The sequence below is a fragment of the Etheostoma cragini genome, chromosome 21, assembly GCF_013103735.1.
Source record: "Etheostoma cragini isolate CJK2018 chromosome 21, CSU_Ecrag_1.0, whole genome shotgun sequence".
In the NCBI taxonomy this organism is placed as follows: domain Eukaryota; kingdom Metazoa; phylum Chordata; class Actinopteri; order Perciformes; family Percidae; genus Etheostoma; species Etheostoma cragini.
In genome coordinates this window covers 7515518-7529516 of record NC_048427.1, presented here as the reverse complement: position 1 = coordinate 7529516, position 13999 = coordinate 7515518, and the positions used below count along the sequence as shown (strand labels likewise).

General features: G+C 38.5%; 1 protein-coding gene across 32 annotated transcripts in view; it reads right to left on the bottom strand.

Annotated features, from left to right (window-relative positions):
• The window catches only part of LOC117937096 (calcium-activated potassium channel subunit alpha-1), a 93312-nt gene that overhangs the window by 8683 nt on the left and 70630 nt on the right, over positions 1-13999 (bottom strand). For 17 of the 32 annotated variants that reach the window (XM_034860796.1, XM_034860795.1, XM_034860772.1 and 14 more), the window contains 8 exons: positions 9349-9472; positions 8754-8978; positions 7628-7820; positions 6589-6702; positions 5195-5325; positions 4262-4456; positions 3662-3780; positions 3317-3538 (listed from right to left, as the gene is read on the bottom strand). In XM_034860796.1, the coding sequence (XP_034716687.1) occupies positions 3317-3538; positions 3662-3780; positions 4262-4456; positions 5195-5325; positions 6589-6702; positions 7628-7820; positions 8754-8978; positions 9349-9472 (1323 nt within the window). Of the gene's footprint in view, positions 1-3316; positions 3539-3661; positions 3781-4261; positions 4457-5194; positions 5326-6283; positions 6377-6588; positions 6703-7627; positions 7821-8753; positions 8979-9348; positions 9473-13999 lie in introns of all 32 variants that reach the window. The other 15 variants (XR_004655096.1, XM_034860768.1, XM_034860769.1 and 12 more) reach the window with 1 other exon arrangement.

The window sequence follows — 13999 nt, the reverse complement described above, 5'->3', positions numbered from 1 at the left end:
TTATCTGCACAGTAACAGGAGGACATTCAGCAGGGTGTCCTAGACTGGTATTGAACCCTGGCAGCTGTGATTAGAATTGATCCTTAATGACACACACCCTACCCATTGAGCTACCAGGATTTCTACAACTTTTACAGTTACAGTACTACACAATGATTTTTTTGTGATTTATTTCAACATACTATACTATTACTTTTTCCGACTCACTATACTGAATATTTACCATGACATTTTTAGGATTTTTCATTACATACTATACTATGATTTTTCAACATATTATACTATGACTTTTTATCATTCTTTTTTGACATACTATACATTTACTTTTTGATTCTTTTTTTGACATACTATACTATTACTTTGACATTTTTCAAAAAGGTCTTCTTCGGGAATTTTATCTGCACAGTAACATGAAGATATTCAGCAGGGTGTCCTAGACTGGTATTGAACCCTGGCAGCTGTGATTAGAATTTATCCTTAATGGCACACACCCTGCCCATTGACCTACCAGGATTTCTACAACTTTTACAGTTACAGTACTACACAATTACTTTTTTCTGATTTATTTCAACATACTATACTATTACTTAAAACAAAGGGCCACAGACTGGATTCGGACCCTGGTCGCTGAAGGACTCAACTAATATGGGGCGAGCGCACTAACTGAGTGACCTAGAGGCCACCTATGCTGACTTGTTTTAAATCTTATTTTAACATACTATGTATGTACATAGTATATTACTTTTTTATGTTTTTTTGGACATCCTATACTATGCCTTTTTAATGACTTTTGGCTCAAATGGCGCAAATGTCAAGAAAACGAATGATAAAACTCCATCACTCAATAGAAATAGAAATAAAGTTCATTCCTTTGAATTTAATTGTACATAAGGCTTTGTCGACTGCAAAAATAATCGATCATTGAAATTGGCAAACACCCTAAATAAACAAGGTTACATATCTCGCCTTCTGTACCATGTCCACCTAATCATTTCACCCACAGGTGAACAAACACCTACTTGGTGTTTTATGGATGTATCGTTATCAAGTGCTGGGGCTCTTAAGTATTGAGGCATTCAGTCAAAGGACTGTCTATTTTTACCAAGGATGTGGCATATCATTGCTTTTGTTCGTGGTTTTTATGGACAGAATCTACAGCAGAAGCTGTGGAGTGGTGAATCTCTGGTATAGCGACTTTAGGGCTTGACATCTTGCTTTTTGCTGATGATGCAGTTCTGTTTACTTCTTTGAACCATGACCCTCAGAAAACACTGTGGCAGTTGCTTATTATCCAGTTTCTGGTAAACATGAAATTACTGCTAATCCAACAAGTAAGAATAACCATGTTGTTAGATATACATTCACTAAAATGGCTGAACAAAAGTTATAAAATATAAAATATTGAAATGTGACATTCATATGTGAAGACAATATAATTATAATAGTGGTGTAACTTTATTTATAACTGACATATTTAATGATTCATGGTGACAAGATTAAAATAATAGAAATTAAAAGGCATTGAAAGAAAAAGCTGTTCAGTATTTCATAAACATTACACACTTTGAATTTTAAGAGAGAATTTAAAGTGCAGTTACAATAAGGTAAATTTTTAATTTAAACAAAACAAACAAGTTTCAACAGAGCAAAACTTGTAATGTTATAAAATGGAGAAAACCAAGTGACCTTGATTACAGATGTGAGAGTTATTAACACAAGAAAACACAGCATAAGTAAAATGTCTGGAAATGTTTGCCAATTCCTACTCTGGGGGGACATGTATTGTATTTTGTGTTGGCCAATATTACACAGATTATTTTGCTTTAAGGACCCTTTCTTCACTATTTAATTGGACTTAGTTGTAGAAACAAACACAACACACCCTCTTCCTTTGTGGCTCACAAAGTTCACTATAAACAAAATGTTATCTGTTGACATCTTGATTTTGGATGGGTTTCTAAAATAACAGTAGACTGTTACATCAGATCAGAATTACTCACAGCCCCAGTAAAACTTTGTTGTGGTCCTTTTCATAGGAAATATACAAAAAACTCAAAACAAAAGACAGAAGCCCTTTGTGGTTTGCCTACTTTGCCCTATGGCCCTGATCAAGGGGAAAACCACACTGTTCTGTACTACATGGGGTTGATGAATCCAAATGTAGGCCATATACGCATGGGACTAGTTTAACCACTGGAGAGGGAAGTCGTGTCGAAATGGTGTAGTAATCGTGACGTTGACATTTTTACATGAAAAATAACATGGCAGATTAGCACGGGACAGACGATCTTGAGTAAGTTAACCCTGCGATGAGGGAAACTCTGGGTTTTCTGTTTCAGAAAGGGAGGTTAATCAAACCTGAGAGGGGTTACTATGGTAACCGAGTCTGTGAACCTAACCTGGTCAGGAGCAGTTTTTTTTTTTTTGAAACCTCAAGTTTCTCTGTCTGACACAACGCTCTTTCATTTCATTGATTCAGCCTGTATCAGGTGCATTTTAGCGTAGTTTGTTATCTGCATGAATAAAAAACAGTGTTGGTTTATTAACCATGTTAGGCCGACCATAGGGAAATCCGGAAATTACAAAGGTAAACAACAGCACAACATACGACCACGGAACGGACCTGTTGTCCAGCTTGTAAACCAGGAGTTTGAAAAAATTTGAAATCAGTCAGCCATCTCCTGGGCCTTGGCCGTGTGGAAAGCAACAAACTTAAAATTTAAATCCCCAAACCGGCAAGTGTCAGCAACATTTTTTTATTAAACATTGCCAAGGTAACATGTGATCTGTTGAAGTGCTGTCCCAATCCCATTTACACCTATCTGAGCCCATGTGGCACCTAAGATCAATTAAGGCTGTGAGTCTTAAGTCCTCAGGGCTCACTTTGGGATTGGGCCTTTTAGATAGACTACAGATGTATTTTGATTTCAAGATAACTACCTATTTGAGTGGTATCGTTTTTCTTCCAAGTCTATCAGTTAATTTAAGTGATTCAACTTAATTCTGAGTCAACCTACTCATAGTTGATTGAAACAACTCAAATCAGCTGTTCTGTGTCCAAAAACTCAGAGTTTCCCATCTCAGGATAAATCAACTCAGAGTTCAGGGTTAGACTTAGAGATTGTTAAACCTCCTCCCTGAAATGGACCCCTGTAAGATTAGGGCTAAAGACATACAAGTAAGACAGACATACAAATTCAGACAAACATTGACACCCAGACATGTTACAGTCTGTTTGCAAAATGACACACAGGAACGTAACTATTGGCAGGCACTGTTTACGGACATAGACAGAGAGCTTTAGAGGGGCACATACTTTTGTCTGTCTCGTGAGTCCCTGCTTTTGGCGCGGTTGGTGCGGTTGGTCGCTGGGATAGAGTGGACAGAGGAGCTCTTTTTGCTGGAGGAATGGGATGAATGGGAAGAGTGGGAGAGGCTGGTTCGAGACTGGCCAGCGTTGTGGTCAAACTGCATCAGGCAGAATATCAGGTCTGAGGGCACCAGCTCAAACGCATATGGTGGATTGGTTATAACATACCTTGAGGGGAGAATGAGAGCAGATATGAGGCCAGCTCCAAATTCAGTATAGGTTGAGAAAATTGCTCTTTTTGTGGCTTTTTTTGATTATCTAAATGCAAGCTCAAATGAGATCCGTACTCACCGTTTGGTACATTGGCTTTGTGCGTTAAGATGTGCGTCTCGCAACCGATAGATGCCAAAGCACAACATGTTGTATGTTTTCAGGGCTTTACAAAACAGGTCACCATAACAACCACCATCCTGCAATACAGGGGGAAAAAAACAGTGTATCACAAAGTTTGTATTTTAACAAAAGAAACACTTTAAAAAAAGAATCCTGAACTGATTATTGTTTATCTGATACAGATGGTAATTAATTAGTTAATTTATTAATTAGATTCAAACCATGTGTGCACTCTTTAGATAATCCTAAAAGATTTGCTACAACAGCATTCAAAACAACAAATTTGCAATCAGTGGACACTCACCTTTTAAAATTGGATAACGTACGATATATAGCTATGGTCATACTGTATGAATTTATGAATATGAAAAGCAATGTTGCGCCAATATACTTATTTGAGTATGACTGGAATGGATCTAAACTATTTAATTGTCAAAGAACTCCCCTATTTTCACTGTAACTTATCTCAGCTCTTAATCACAGCTGTTAGTCTGAATCCTTTCACTAAAGCAGTCAAAGATGTGCTTTGCCCTTGGGTGACAAAGACCAGCCACTTACCCCGAGGTCGGCAAAGGGCCCGTCGTACAAGGCCAGCTGTGCCACACGACACCTGTCCCTGTTTGCCAGCGTCTGGGGTGTGCTGTAGCCGCCACGTAGCGCATTCTCCTCTGCCAGCAGCCCCTCCAGCTCCGGCGTTGCCCCGCCTGTTACCAATGTCCGGATCAAGGTGAGGATATTGTCATTGAAGTATGTCTAAAGGAATGAAGGTAAGGAGGGGGTAAATCCTTCAGCAAACACCACCAAAGTCAGAACTGAATCTTCTCAATGTGCCAGTCGGGCTGAATGATGCTATCCAACCCAGCTCTGTTTTGTCACATTGCTCTGCACACTGATTGAAAAGACAGGAGAATCCAATTATTGTAGGTTACTCTCACTCCCATCAGAGAAAGACCCAGGAAGTACATGCACACATTCCTGCTGTACAGGCGGTTATTTACAATTATATTACAATTTTGAAAACGTTTTACAAACTGCATGTTAAGCCTGAAGATGCACTTGTTGCCATCTTTTCAATTCCAACTAGTTACTGCTTTGTTGATTTTAACAAGGGCAAATGTCTGCACCAGAGTCTCTTGTCTCCCTGCTTGTGCAGCACAGTGACATCTCCCTTGGCTGCTGACAGCAGTATTGACTAAGATGATGGATGAGGGCTGTCCAGAAGGTAGCATTACCTTTGTCTACACTGGAGCGCACTTGAAAGCAGCTTTGTTCTAACCTCACTCAAACTGAAAGGCAGAAGTGAAGCCATCATACCAAGTAGAAATTCCAGTCTTGTCAACTATTCTTTTAACGTGAGTAAAGAGTGCCAACTTTTTGTGTGTGTGTGCATGTATGTCAAACTGTTTTTATTATATATTACAATATATCACTGCACAAAAACCTCTATAATAAGATAATATAGTCTGTAAGATTTGATCAATTCTGACTTACAGCACTCATTAAGGAATCCAGCACACTGACGGCAAAGGCTGTCCCACAGGCAAAAGGCTGAGTCAGGTATAACTCTGTGTCAGGGTCGTCATCATCATCTTGGTCCAGGAACTGAACATTTGAATCATTCACTATGGAGGTAAACATATAACTTCCATCACTTATTTTAAATTGTTCATGTTAATATGCTGCACTACAAACGAGATCTCATGAAATTATAATGTATAATAAATACATAATTATTACAAATTCTTGATTCACATGAAGAGGAGGACACAGAAGTATAGTGGTTGTGCACAATCATCAGAAGCTGCAGATATGGACTGTATCAGAAATTGGTGTGGTTTGTTAAATTTTCCTTGATTCCTTTGTTCCGAATTTGGACAAAATTGTAGTCTCTCTTAAGTGACTGAAATTAAACTGTGTCTGGTATGTGTTCAGCTTGGTGGCCAACTTGCCTCTGCCACATTCCATATCCAGGCCATGCACATTCATGACACCATGCATACTGTCAAAGCTTCAGGCCTTGATTCAAAGTCCTCCTGAAGTCAGTATCAGAAATACCGATATGCCATTGTTTGTTTTGTAAATCCAAGACAGAACTTCCAATTACTCGTACTTGCATGTCAAAACAAATGAAAGTATTTCATCGCCCCAGAACCTTCTTTGAAGATGTCTTTGAGCACAAAAACACATGCAGTAGCTTGAAGAAAGTAATGATGTAAAATGTAGTTGAAAAACTACTACTTCTGTGAGGACAGAAATAAATGTCAGTCACATCGACAGGGCTGAGATGAAAGAAGGGCACTGGCCAGGGAATGTGATCAGACAGAAGATTCTATGAAAACAGCCACAAGGTCTTTTTGGGGATCAAAGGCCTTTTAATTCTTAGAAAAATAAAAGGGAAAAAAATTTGCTTTGAGATAGGGGCCAAAACAAGACAGGCAATTTCAACCAGAACCAAGGGTAAAATGTGCTCAAAGTGATGCCATGGGAATGGACTGAGCCTCTTGTGCAGCGAGAGAAATCAAAAGAAAGCTGATATGGAGGCAACAGCAGTTACAACACTGCAGTACAGGCACTTCTTACCCAGCTCAGTTATTATTTGTATGCTGGTCCCACTGCTTGTATCCTGACTGAATGAAATCACAGGCAGTTTTTTGCCTGGCTTTGCTAATGGTGCTAGACAAGTGTTGAGGAAAAACAGTTATTGGAGCATGTCAACACGAGACAAAAAAAACTACACACATAAAAACTCGACTTTTAGTACGGTTAATCTGTCGACAGCGTCTAATTGCAAAAAAGATCTGTTTAAAACAATATACAACAACTGAAAAAACATGCAACATTAGAGCTGCGCATATTAATTTGCTGACACAAAACAGCAAGCATACCTAGTTCAGTTATGATGGGAATATTTGCTCCAGTTGTGACAGAAGTCTGCCTCACTAATCCATGGACTGGGCTGTTTTCAGGAGAGGATCTATCCATTCCTGGTGGTGTAAAGCCTAAATAGACGCACATAACATAAGTACATCAGTTAATACAATATTCAATTCTTCACCAGGGGCTACTAACAGACATAGCAGCAGAACTGACACACCAGGGATATTTCATACATTCCCGGCCACTTCTAAAACATGAAGTTATTGAGTGCTATGTTACCGTATTCTTCAAGGTCCAATATTAGTCTATACATAATAGATGTGACATACTGCTCATTTTGTTTCCCTTAGATTGTGTCTGCATGGAGAAACCTTTTACACACACACAAAAAGCATGAACAGTATGGAGCCATGAAATAGAAAATAAGTGACGCGAGATTGAATTCAAATTGACTTGACATTCCTTGCTTTCCTCAGACTGACAAGTAAGCACATTAAATCAGTGATGTTGTATGTATTATACATAGGCCGTGTTTTGACATCCATCACTTGCTGCTGACTAAGGCAAATGCGAAGTCATACATGTATTAGAGCAATAATGAAATTGTCAGGGATTATTTTTCTCTCTTTTCTTAGGTCAAAAGGTTTCTAAAAGCATTTTTCTTGATGCCAGAGAATGACCAATATTAAAGGCCATCTTAAGCTAACAGAGTGCTTCAGTTGCTGTTTTGAAAGCTGTCACATGCAAGATTTATAAATTAAACACATTACATTCTTTTTACAAAGTAGTCCCACATACTGAAAAAAATCTAATAAAATGTGTAATCCAGGCAAGGCCTTTGTGCTGTGTGCAACGCTGTGTTTATTGCCACCTATTATGTTTGTAAAGAAACCAGTTGTTCCATTTACCTGAGGAATAGTCAGTAGGGTTTACTGTCAAACGCAGTGACACCAGGTCAGCCACGCAGCACCCAGTGAGGGATATTCTCTGTGCCAGGGCTCTGTCCCTTCTAGGCAGTGCAGTGAACTATGATAGGGCGCTCCTTACCTTGGGAATTAGCCTGCAAGACCCCGATGCTGTCGTCAAACAGCATGGATTTGATGTTGAGTGACGCCAAAATGCATTCTTTGTCCTGCAGTGATGCATCGTCAATATTGTTCTGATTGGCTGACAGAATGACACACATGTCGCAGAGGTTGATGTTGACAGCCCTCAGATCTGCCCGGCTCAACGGTGTGCCCTTTGAGACGAAGTGAAGGAGAGAATTTGTTATCTCACCTATGTGTTACTAGTGGTAAATGAAAATGTAGAAACGTTTTAATTACAGTTTTTATCCTTGAGCCTCATGTCAACCCTGTCTCCAACAAAACACTTTAATACACTACTAATCACTTTGGCGTAAATGTTCCAAAGGAAGCTTAATGGAAACGTAAAGTGTTTTCCAATCCAGAAGTGTGACGCTGAACAAAAGCTATAGGAGCGGTGGTTGTGGGGGAAGATTTAACAAACAAAGCAAAACAGAGGTCACAGGTATTCACATCCTGCATCCCACGTTTAGGCTTTCGAAACAACTGGTTAAGGAAAGATCTTGGTTTTGGTAAAATACAAAAAACAAAAAAAATCATCCTTTCTTCAAGTCAGCTTTTAGTTTTTTTAAAATGTTAAGCCCAAACCATAATCTTTTCATAACCTTAACCAAGCGCTTTAAATTGCTTAAGCATAATCATTAAATGCTTAAGTGGCCAGGAGCAAATATTTTAAGTAAAACACATGAAATGCATTTTTCTTTTGACATTTTGATTGGAGTTACTACATTTCATCCTGAAATGTCTGCCAAATGTTATGGCACTCAACCCAATAGTTGTTGAGATATTTCACTCAGAAACACAAATGTCAACTCATGGTGGCACTAGAGGAAAAGTCGGGATCACCTAAGGCATACAAATTTTTTGGGTACCATGAATATCTGTAAACAACTTTATGGCAATGCACTCAATAGTTAAGATATTTCAGTCCAGACCAAAGTGCCTGACGTTTTGCAACAAAACATATTTGCCAAAACAAATTACAGTAGTTTCATGTGAAAGTCCTTTTAGGAGACTTGATTGTTTATTTAGTTGAACCTGTTATAGTGGATGAATACTTGAAAAATAGTGGTTAATGTGATACTTACAGGTAAAATGGAGACCTTTGGAAAATTGTGTAGAGTCTCCCACTCCCGCTTAAGATACTCAAGTGAGCCAACAAATACGATGTGCTTTAGCTCATGGTAGTGAAAGTTGCTCGCTCTCAGAGGCATAACAAAGTTTCGGAGACCGATCAACGCCGATTTCACGTCTCCAAATATACACACAACCACATGGCCGCTCAGAACAGTCATGGCTGCCTCGCTCCGGGTCTGAGAGAGAAAGAAAGAACAAGTTTTTTTTTCTAAATTATGTTTACGGCAAAGGTGGCTGAACTGGCTTTTCTAGCAATGGTAAGGCTTTCTCTTCTCTCAGTTGCCTACTCACCCATTAAAATATATCATGCAGTTCATGACTGCAATAGACTATGAAAGTGATTTGAAAAATGGCATATGTATTAGTACAACAAATGTTCTAGGTACAGGGACCCCATATAGCAAATGACATGTCGAACACCTCATTACAGAGTGTTAAAGTGCCCTGTCAACCTCTGATGGTGCTTTATGACATGACACATCTGTCAGCGAGGGAGAAGAGTGTCAGGGACAAATGACTTGTGCAGAGTAAAAGCGCAGAACCCACCAAGATGACCTTTTCGATGTCTTTGGACGGGCACCAGTGAAACATCCCTGTGGAGTCGTATTTCTTTACATTGTCGTCCATGCTCTCAATCTGCTCGTTCCCTGGGATGAGGAGCGGATCATGTCTGAAACAACCAAAAAGATGGGAGGGAGGGAATGAAAGAATACCGTCAGACACTGTAAATGTAGATTTAATAACTAGTTATTGGCATTTGACTAATAAAGCTAAATTATAACATAATCTGAGAATATAATTCACAGGCAGATATACAGTACAATATGTTTAACAGCACCTTTTGAAAACAAAATGGTGTACTACATGGGTAAATTAAGATTAAAAAGAGACCAGAAGTTCTAACAGAACGAGTAAAATCTGTCAATTAAAAGTGCAAAAATTAAATACAATGAATTGCTACAAGAAAATTAAAATGCTGCATAAAATAGACGTTTTTAATTGTCAAAAACATTCATCAATGTACCATCAGAATATTTTGCTATCTTCAAACAAAAAGTAGCTTTCTTCCTTTAATTTCCTTTTTTGCTCATTTCTGTCAGGGGCCATCTGCAGAAATGCCAACAAAACTGCCATGTCATCAAGCAGAATGATATCAGCAGCGGCAACCGGGCGGAAGGAGATGGCAGCAACACACTGCGTTGACTGGCATGAGCACGAAGATGCAATTACGCCCCCTTACTGCATACAGCTTTTGACTTAGTGTGCTCTGTGGTAAAAGCTTTAACAGACCAGACTTTAAATATTTCAGCAATTTGCCCAATCATATCTGCTGTTCAAAGTGAAGGGTATTAATGTTTAAACAGAGCATCAGAACTACATAAACTAATTTCCCAAAGCGCAGTGGTGAGCTTCATCCTACCCAACACTGACCACTAAAGTGGTCTCCTGACATGAGTACCTGCTGTTGTACCACACTTGTTCAGAGTGAGCTTTTGACAGAGCTCCTAGAGAGATATTAAAAAATAAGATACTCTTATGTTCACCTATCTCTATCTCAAGCTCCTAACTTCCCCCAAAAAAATTGAAAAGCATAAAAACATACAAATACATACAAATTAGATTAATTAGCAAAGAACAAAAATCCAAAACAAAATGAATTTAAAAAAAAAGGAATAATGCATGTTCATACCAAAAATCAGGAGTTAGGATAAAGCTTTAAGTTACTCCAGTAATCGTCAAATATTATTCAATTTTTCAACATGCTATATATATATATATATATATATATATGGCTATTTTCTTGAGCCATATCATACATTTACCTTTTTATTTGACACATTTAAATGTACTTTGTTACTGTTTTAAAGTGTTACAGTCCCTGCAATTCTATATCTATAAGTTAAGGCGTTTCCCATCTATCCATCTTCTAAAACAGCTATCATTGTTCAGGGTTGTAGCCAATCCCAGCATGCATTATGAGATAGGTCCCCAGTGCATCACAGGGTTACATACAGTAGGTAGACAAACACATACTATACATTCACACATTTACAACTACGGGTAATAAAGACTATTTGATACAGCAGAAATCATCGATACTCTGCATGTATACAAAAATCACACAAAATAACGTGCCATTCAATGCAATGCAAACTCGTTGCACATAAAACCTATTAGTTATAGGTTTTAATTTCCATTTTAAAATTACAGTATGCTTTGAATACTTAATTTGGACATTATATTGTAAAATGATAACACAATATGATCACATCTTCCCAATATGATTCAACTGAATTATTATTTGCAGTTTGCCCACACTGCATGTCTTTGGACTGTGGGAGAAAGCCCAAACTAAAAGAGAATCTATAAGAAAACCTAACCAGCCAATGCAGTCAAATACTATCAGCAACTATGGCAACAGTGCTAACCAAGGAGGCCAAGTGGTGCCCAACACAAGTCAGATTCAGATCAGAGTTAAAGATGTTATCTTCTGAAACTCAGACAGAGGCCTTCTGTCTCTGTCTAAAACCTTTTAAAATACTTCAAGTCTTCTCCCCCTAAGAAGAGCACCTCTTTAATCCATGTAAGTACTCTAAAAGAATGCTACTTTAAGTAACATGTTAAGTATGCATGAAAGTGCCAGCTGAAACAACCATCCCTCGGGCTGCAACAGACTGAAGCCAAAAAAGCCCGCCTTGGGCTCATATACCCCTAGGCCCTGGATGTCCTTTCAAGAATGGAATTGGAAGTTGGAGAACAAAATGTCTTTTCTGCCACTTTCTACATTTCTAGAATCACATCTGTCAAAACAAATCTAACTTTGAAAGGAAACAGTGTGTGCACAATAAATTGTGTGGGTGAAACTATAAAAAATAAATATTTTAAAAGTCCATAACATGTAAATGCTGGAGTGGGAGAAATCGCCTAGTTTCTGTCTAGCAATATTTAGACACTGACACCATAAACGCTATTTCCATGTAGGAATGCAGCCAAGACTTTATGACTATATTATCATTTAATCATTTGTTGATTTTTTTTAAATACAATTAATCAGTCTATATTATGATTAATACAATTTGTAAAAATGTCTCAGAGCTCAAGGTAGCATCTTCACATTGCTGTCCAAAGCCCAAACATATTCAATAAAGAAATAAAGCAGCTTCATAAATTATGCTGATGTTAACAAATCCCCAGTAAATAAACAAATCGAAATCAGCGCTATTTATCTATGACAATCATCTTCCATAACTTGTGTGCTCTACATTCTCGGTTTCGGCTTGAGTTTGAAATGCAAGTTCTATTAAGAATGAAAGCATTTAGTGGTTTTACACCCCGGCTAAATATTTCATCAGAAGTCGAATGTTTCACCGTTCACTCAGTGGAGCTGCTGTCACTTCAGTTCGTCCTTGTGGAAAATGACTGGTGAGGCAGAGCTCTGCCAGGATAGCTATCGCTCACTGTCAGCCATGACGGCCTGTCACTCTCCTGCACTGCCAATTGCCTCAGCAGTCCTGCAGCAAACATGACGTGCATGTCACGGCACGGTCCGATGTGACCAAAAGCGTTGTGACATCCCACAATTAGATGTGTCTTATGACCCATCAAGGAGCCTGTGGAAACGGTGTTAATTTCAGTTAGGTCGTCATTGCTAAGTTCCAGACAGGACTTGTTAGTTAGCTGATACATTTGGAAACAAGAGACAGTTCTGCTTCCATGGCTGATCACTTCCTTATTTTGCGTATTTTTTTTATTACACAGAGGAGAGGCCTCTGTGAGAGTCTTTTCTGTTAGCACACTTCCAAACATTCATAATGATCAGCCGCATAATTCACTACTTTAGTGGTAAGATGACATGTTTGAGAAGACTTCACGTCAGGACCGGAAAACATAAAGCCAGGTGTCTTCTAGAGGAGTGTAATGACAGCTGAGAAAGACACAAAGTAGAAGCTGAACATGCATATTATGTAAATTTTCTATTTCAGCCTCCCTGCACTAGCTGACTGTAACACTGCACAAGTAGTGAGGGCAGGCAAAGTCTTTGAAAATCCTTCCCATCATGCAAACTGACAAAGGCTCGCTCTTCAAAACCCACAGCCAATCTGCTGATCATTACTTATTTACAAAGGCCTTGAGACCACAGGTCCTGTAAAAACACATTTGATATATTATACACCCAGATGTTTTTTTTCTCGGCTTGTTGCAATGAAGTATCCCTAAGGCTAATGGAGCAAATCCCTCTCCGGCGTGTAGGAAGCAGACACACTAGATGAAATAACATATCCACCTGTACTGTATGGTGTATTAGCATGGCAAGTAGATAGATTGGTAGGCTGATATTTAACTGATGGCTATAGCATTAGAAATGCCTGGTTTTGTTTCCCAAGAGATTAGAAATCACCTGGAGCTCTTCACCACTTTGAACCAAATCCAAAATCTAACCCCGACAAACGCCTACCTGAAAAAACTGGGGCCATAGATCAAAAGGAGAATGCTAAATTATGTAAATAAACACACCTTTTATATACAATACTAAGCCAGCATTTAATGACTAATGTACTATGTGTCTGATCTATATTTCATAGCATCAAAGAATACAGACATTTGTGGATTTAATTTCCGAATGTCAAATAAATAGCAGCCGTATTAGCAATAGGAACACAAAGTCATCCGTCAGTCTTAATTCAGTTTCATCCGTACAATTCCACTTTGTATACATCAGGCTGCAGGACTTCCCTGTTGCCTTGCTTCCTTGTAACACAGCACTTAATGACAATGACTATTACTATTACCATCTCTGTAATGGCTTCTTGTTGAATAACAGTGTTATCTCAAGTCAAAATCAATAAGCGGCAATTTAATTTTAAGGGACAAGATAAAAGCAAGGTAGCATTTGAATTCACCTTTCATTGTGATGATACATATCATCTGTGGCCTTGCATGCTGAAAACAGCTCAAAGGGATACAATAGATGAATAGCCTTGGGCTATCTATCCTTTAGAGCCTCTCTGACTGGCTGGCGTTGTCATTAGTGCCAGGCCTGTTTAAGAGCTGCAGTCGGTGGGAGTCACTTAAAACATAGTGGCATAAGCCCCTTCTGAAAGTCTGACTTGTTTGCCACAAAAGGAAGGAGCACACAAACATTTTATTTTTGGATGTTTTCCTAGAATATTTTTTTGATATTTGAGTTTTAAAAAAA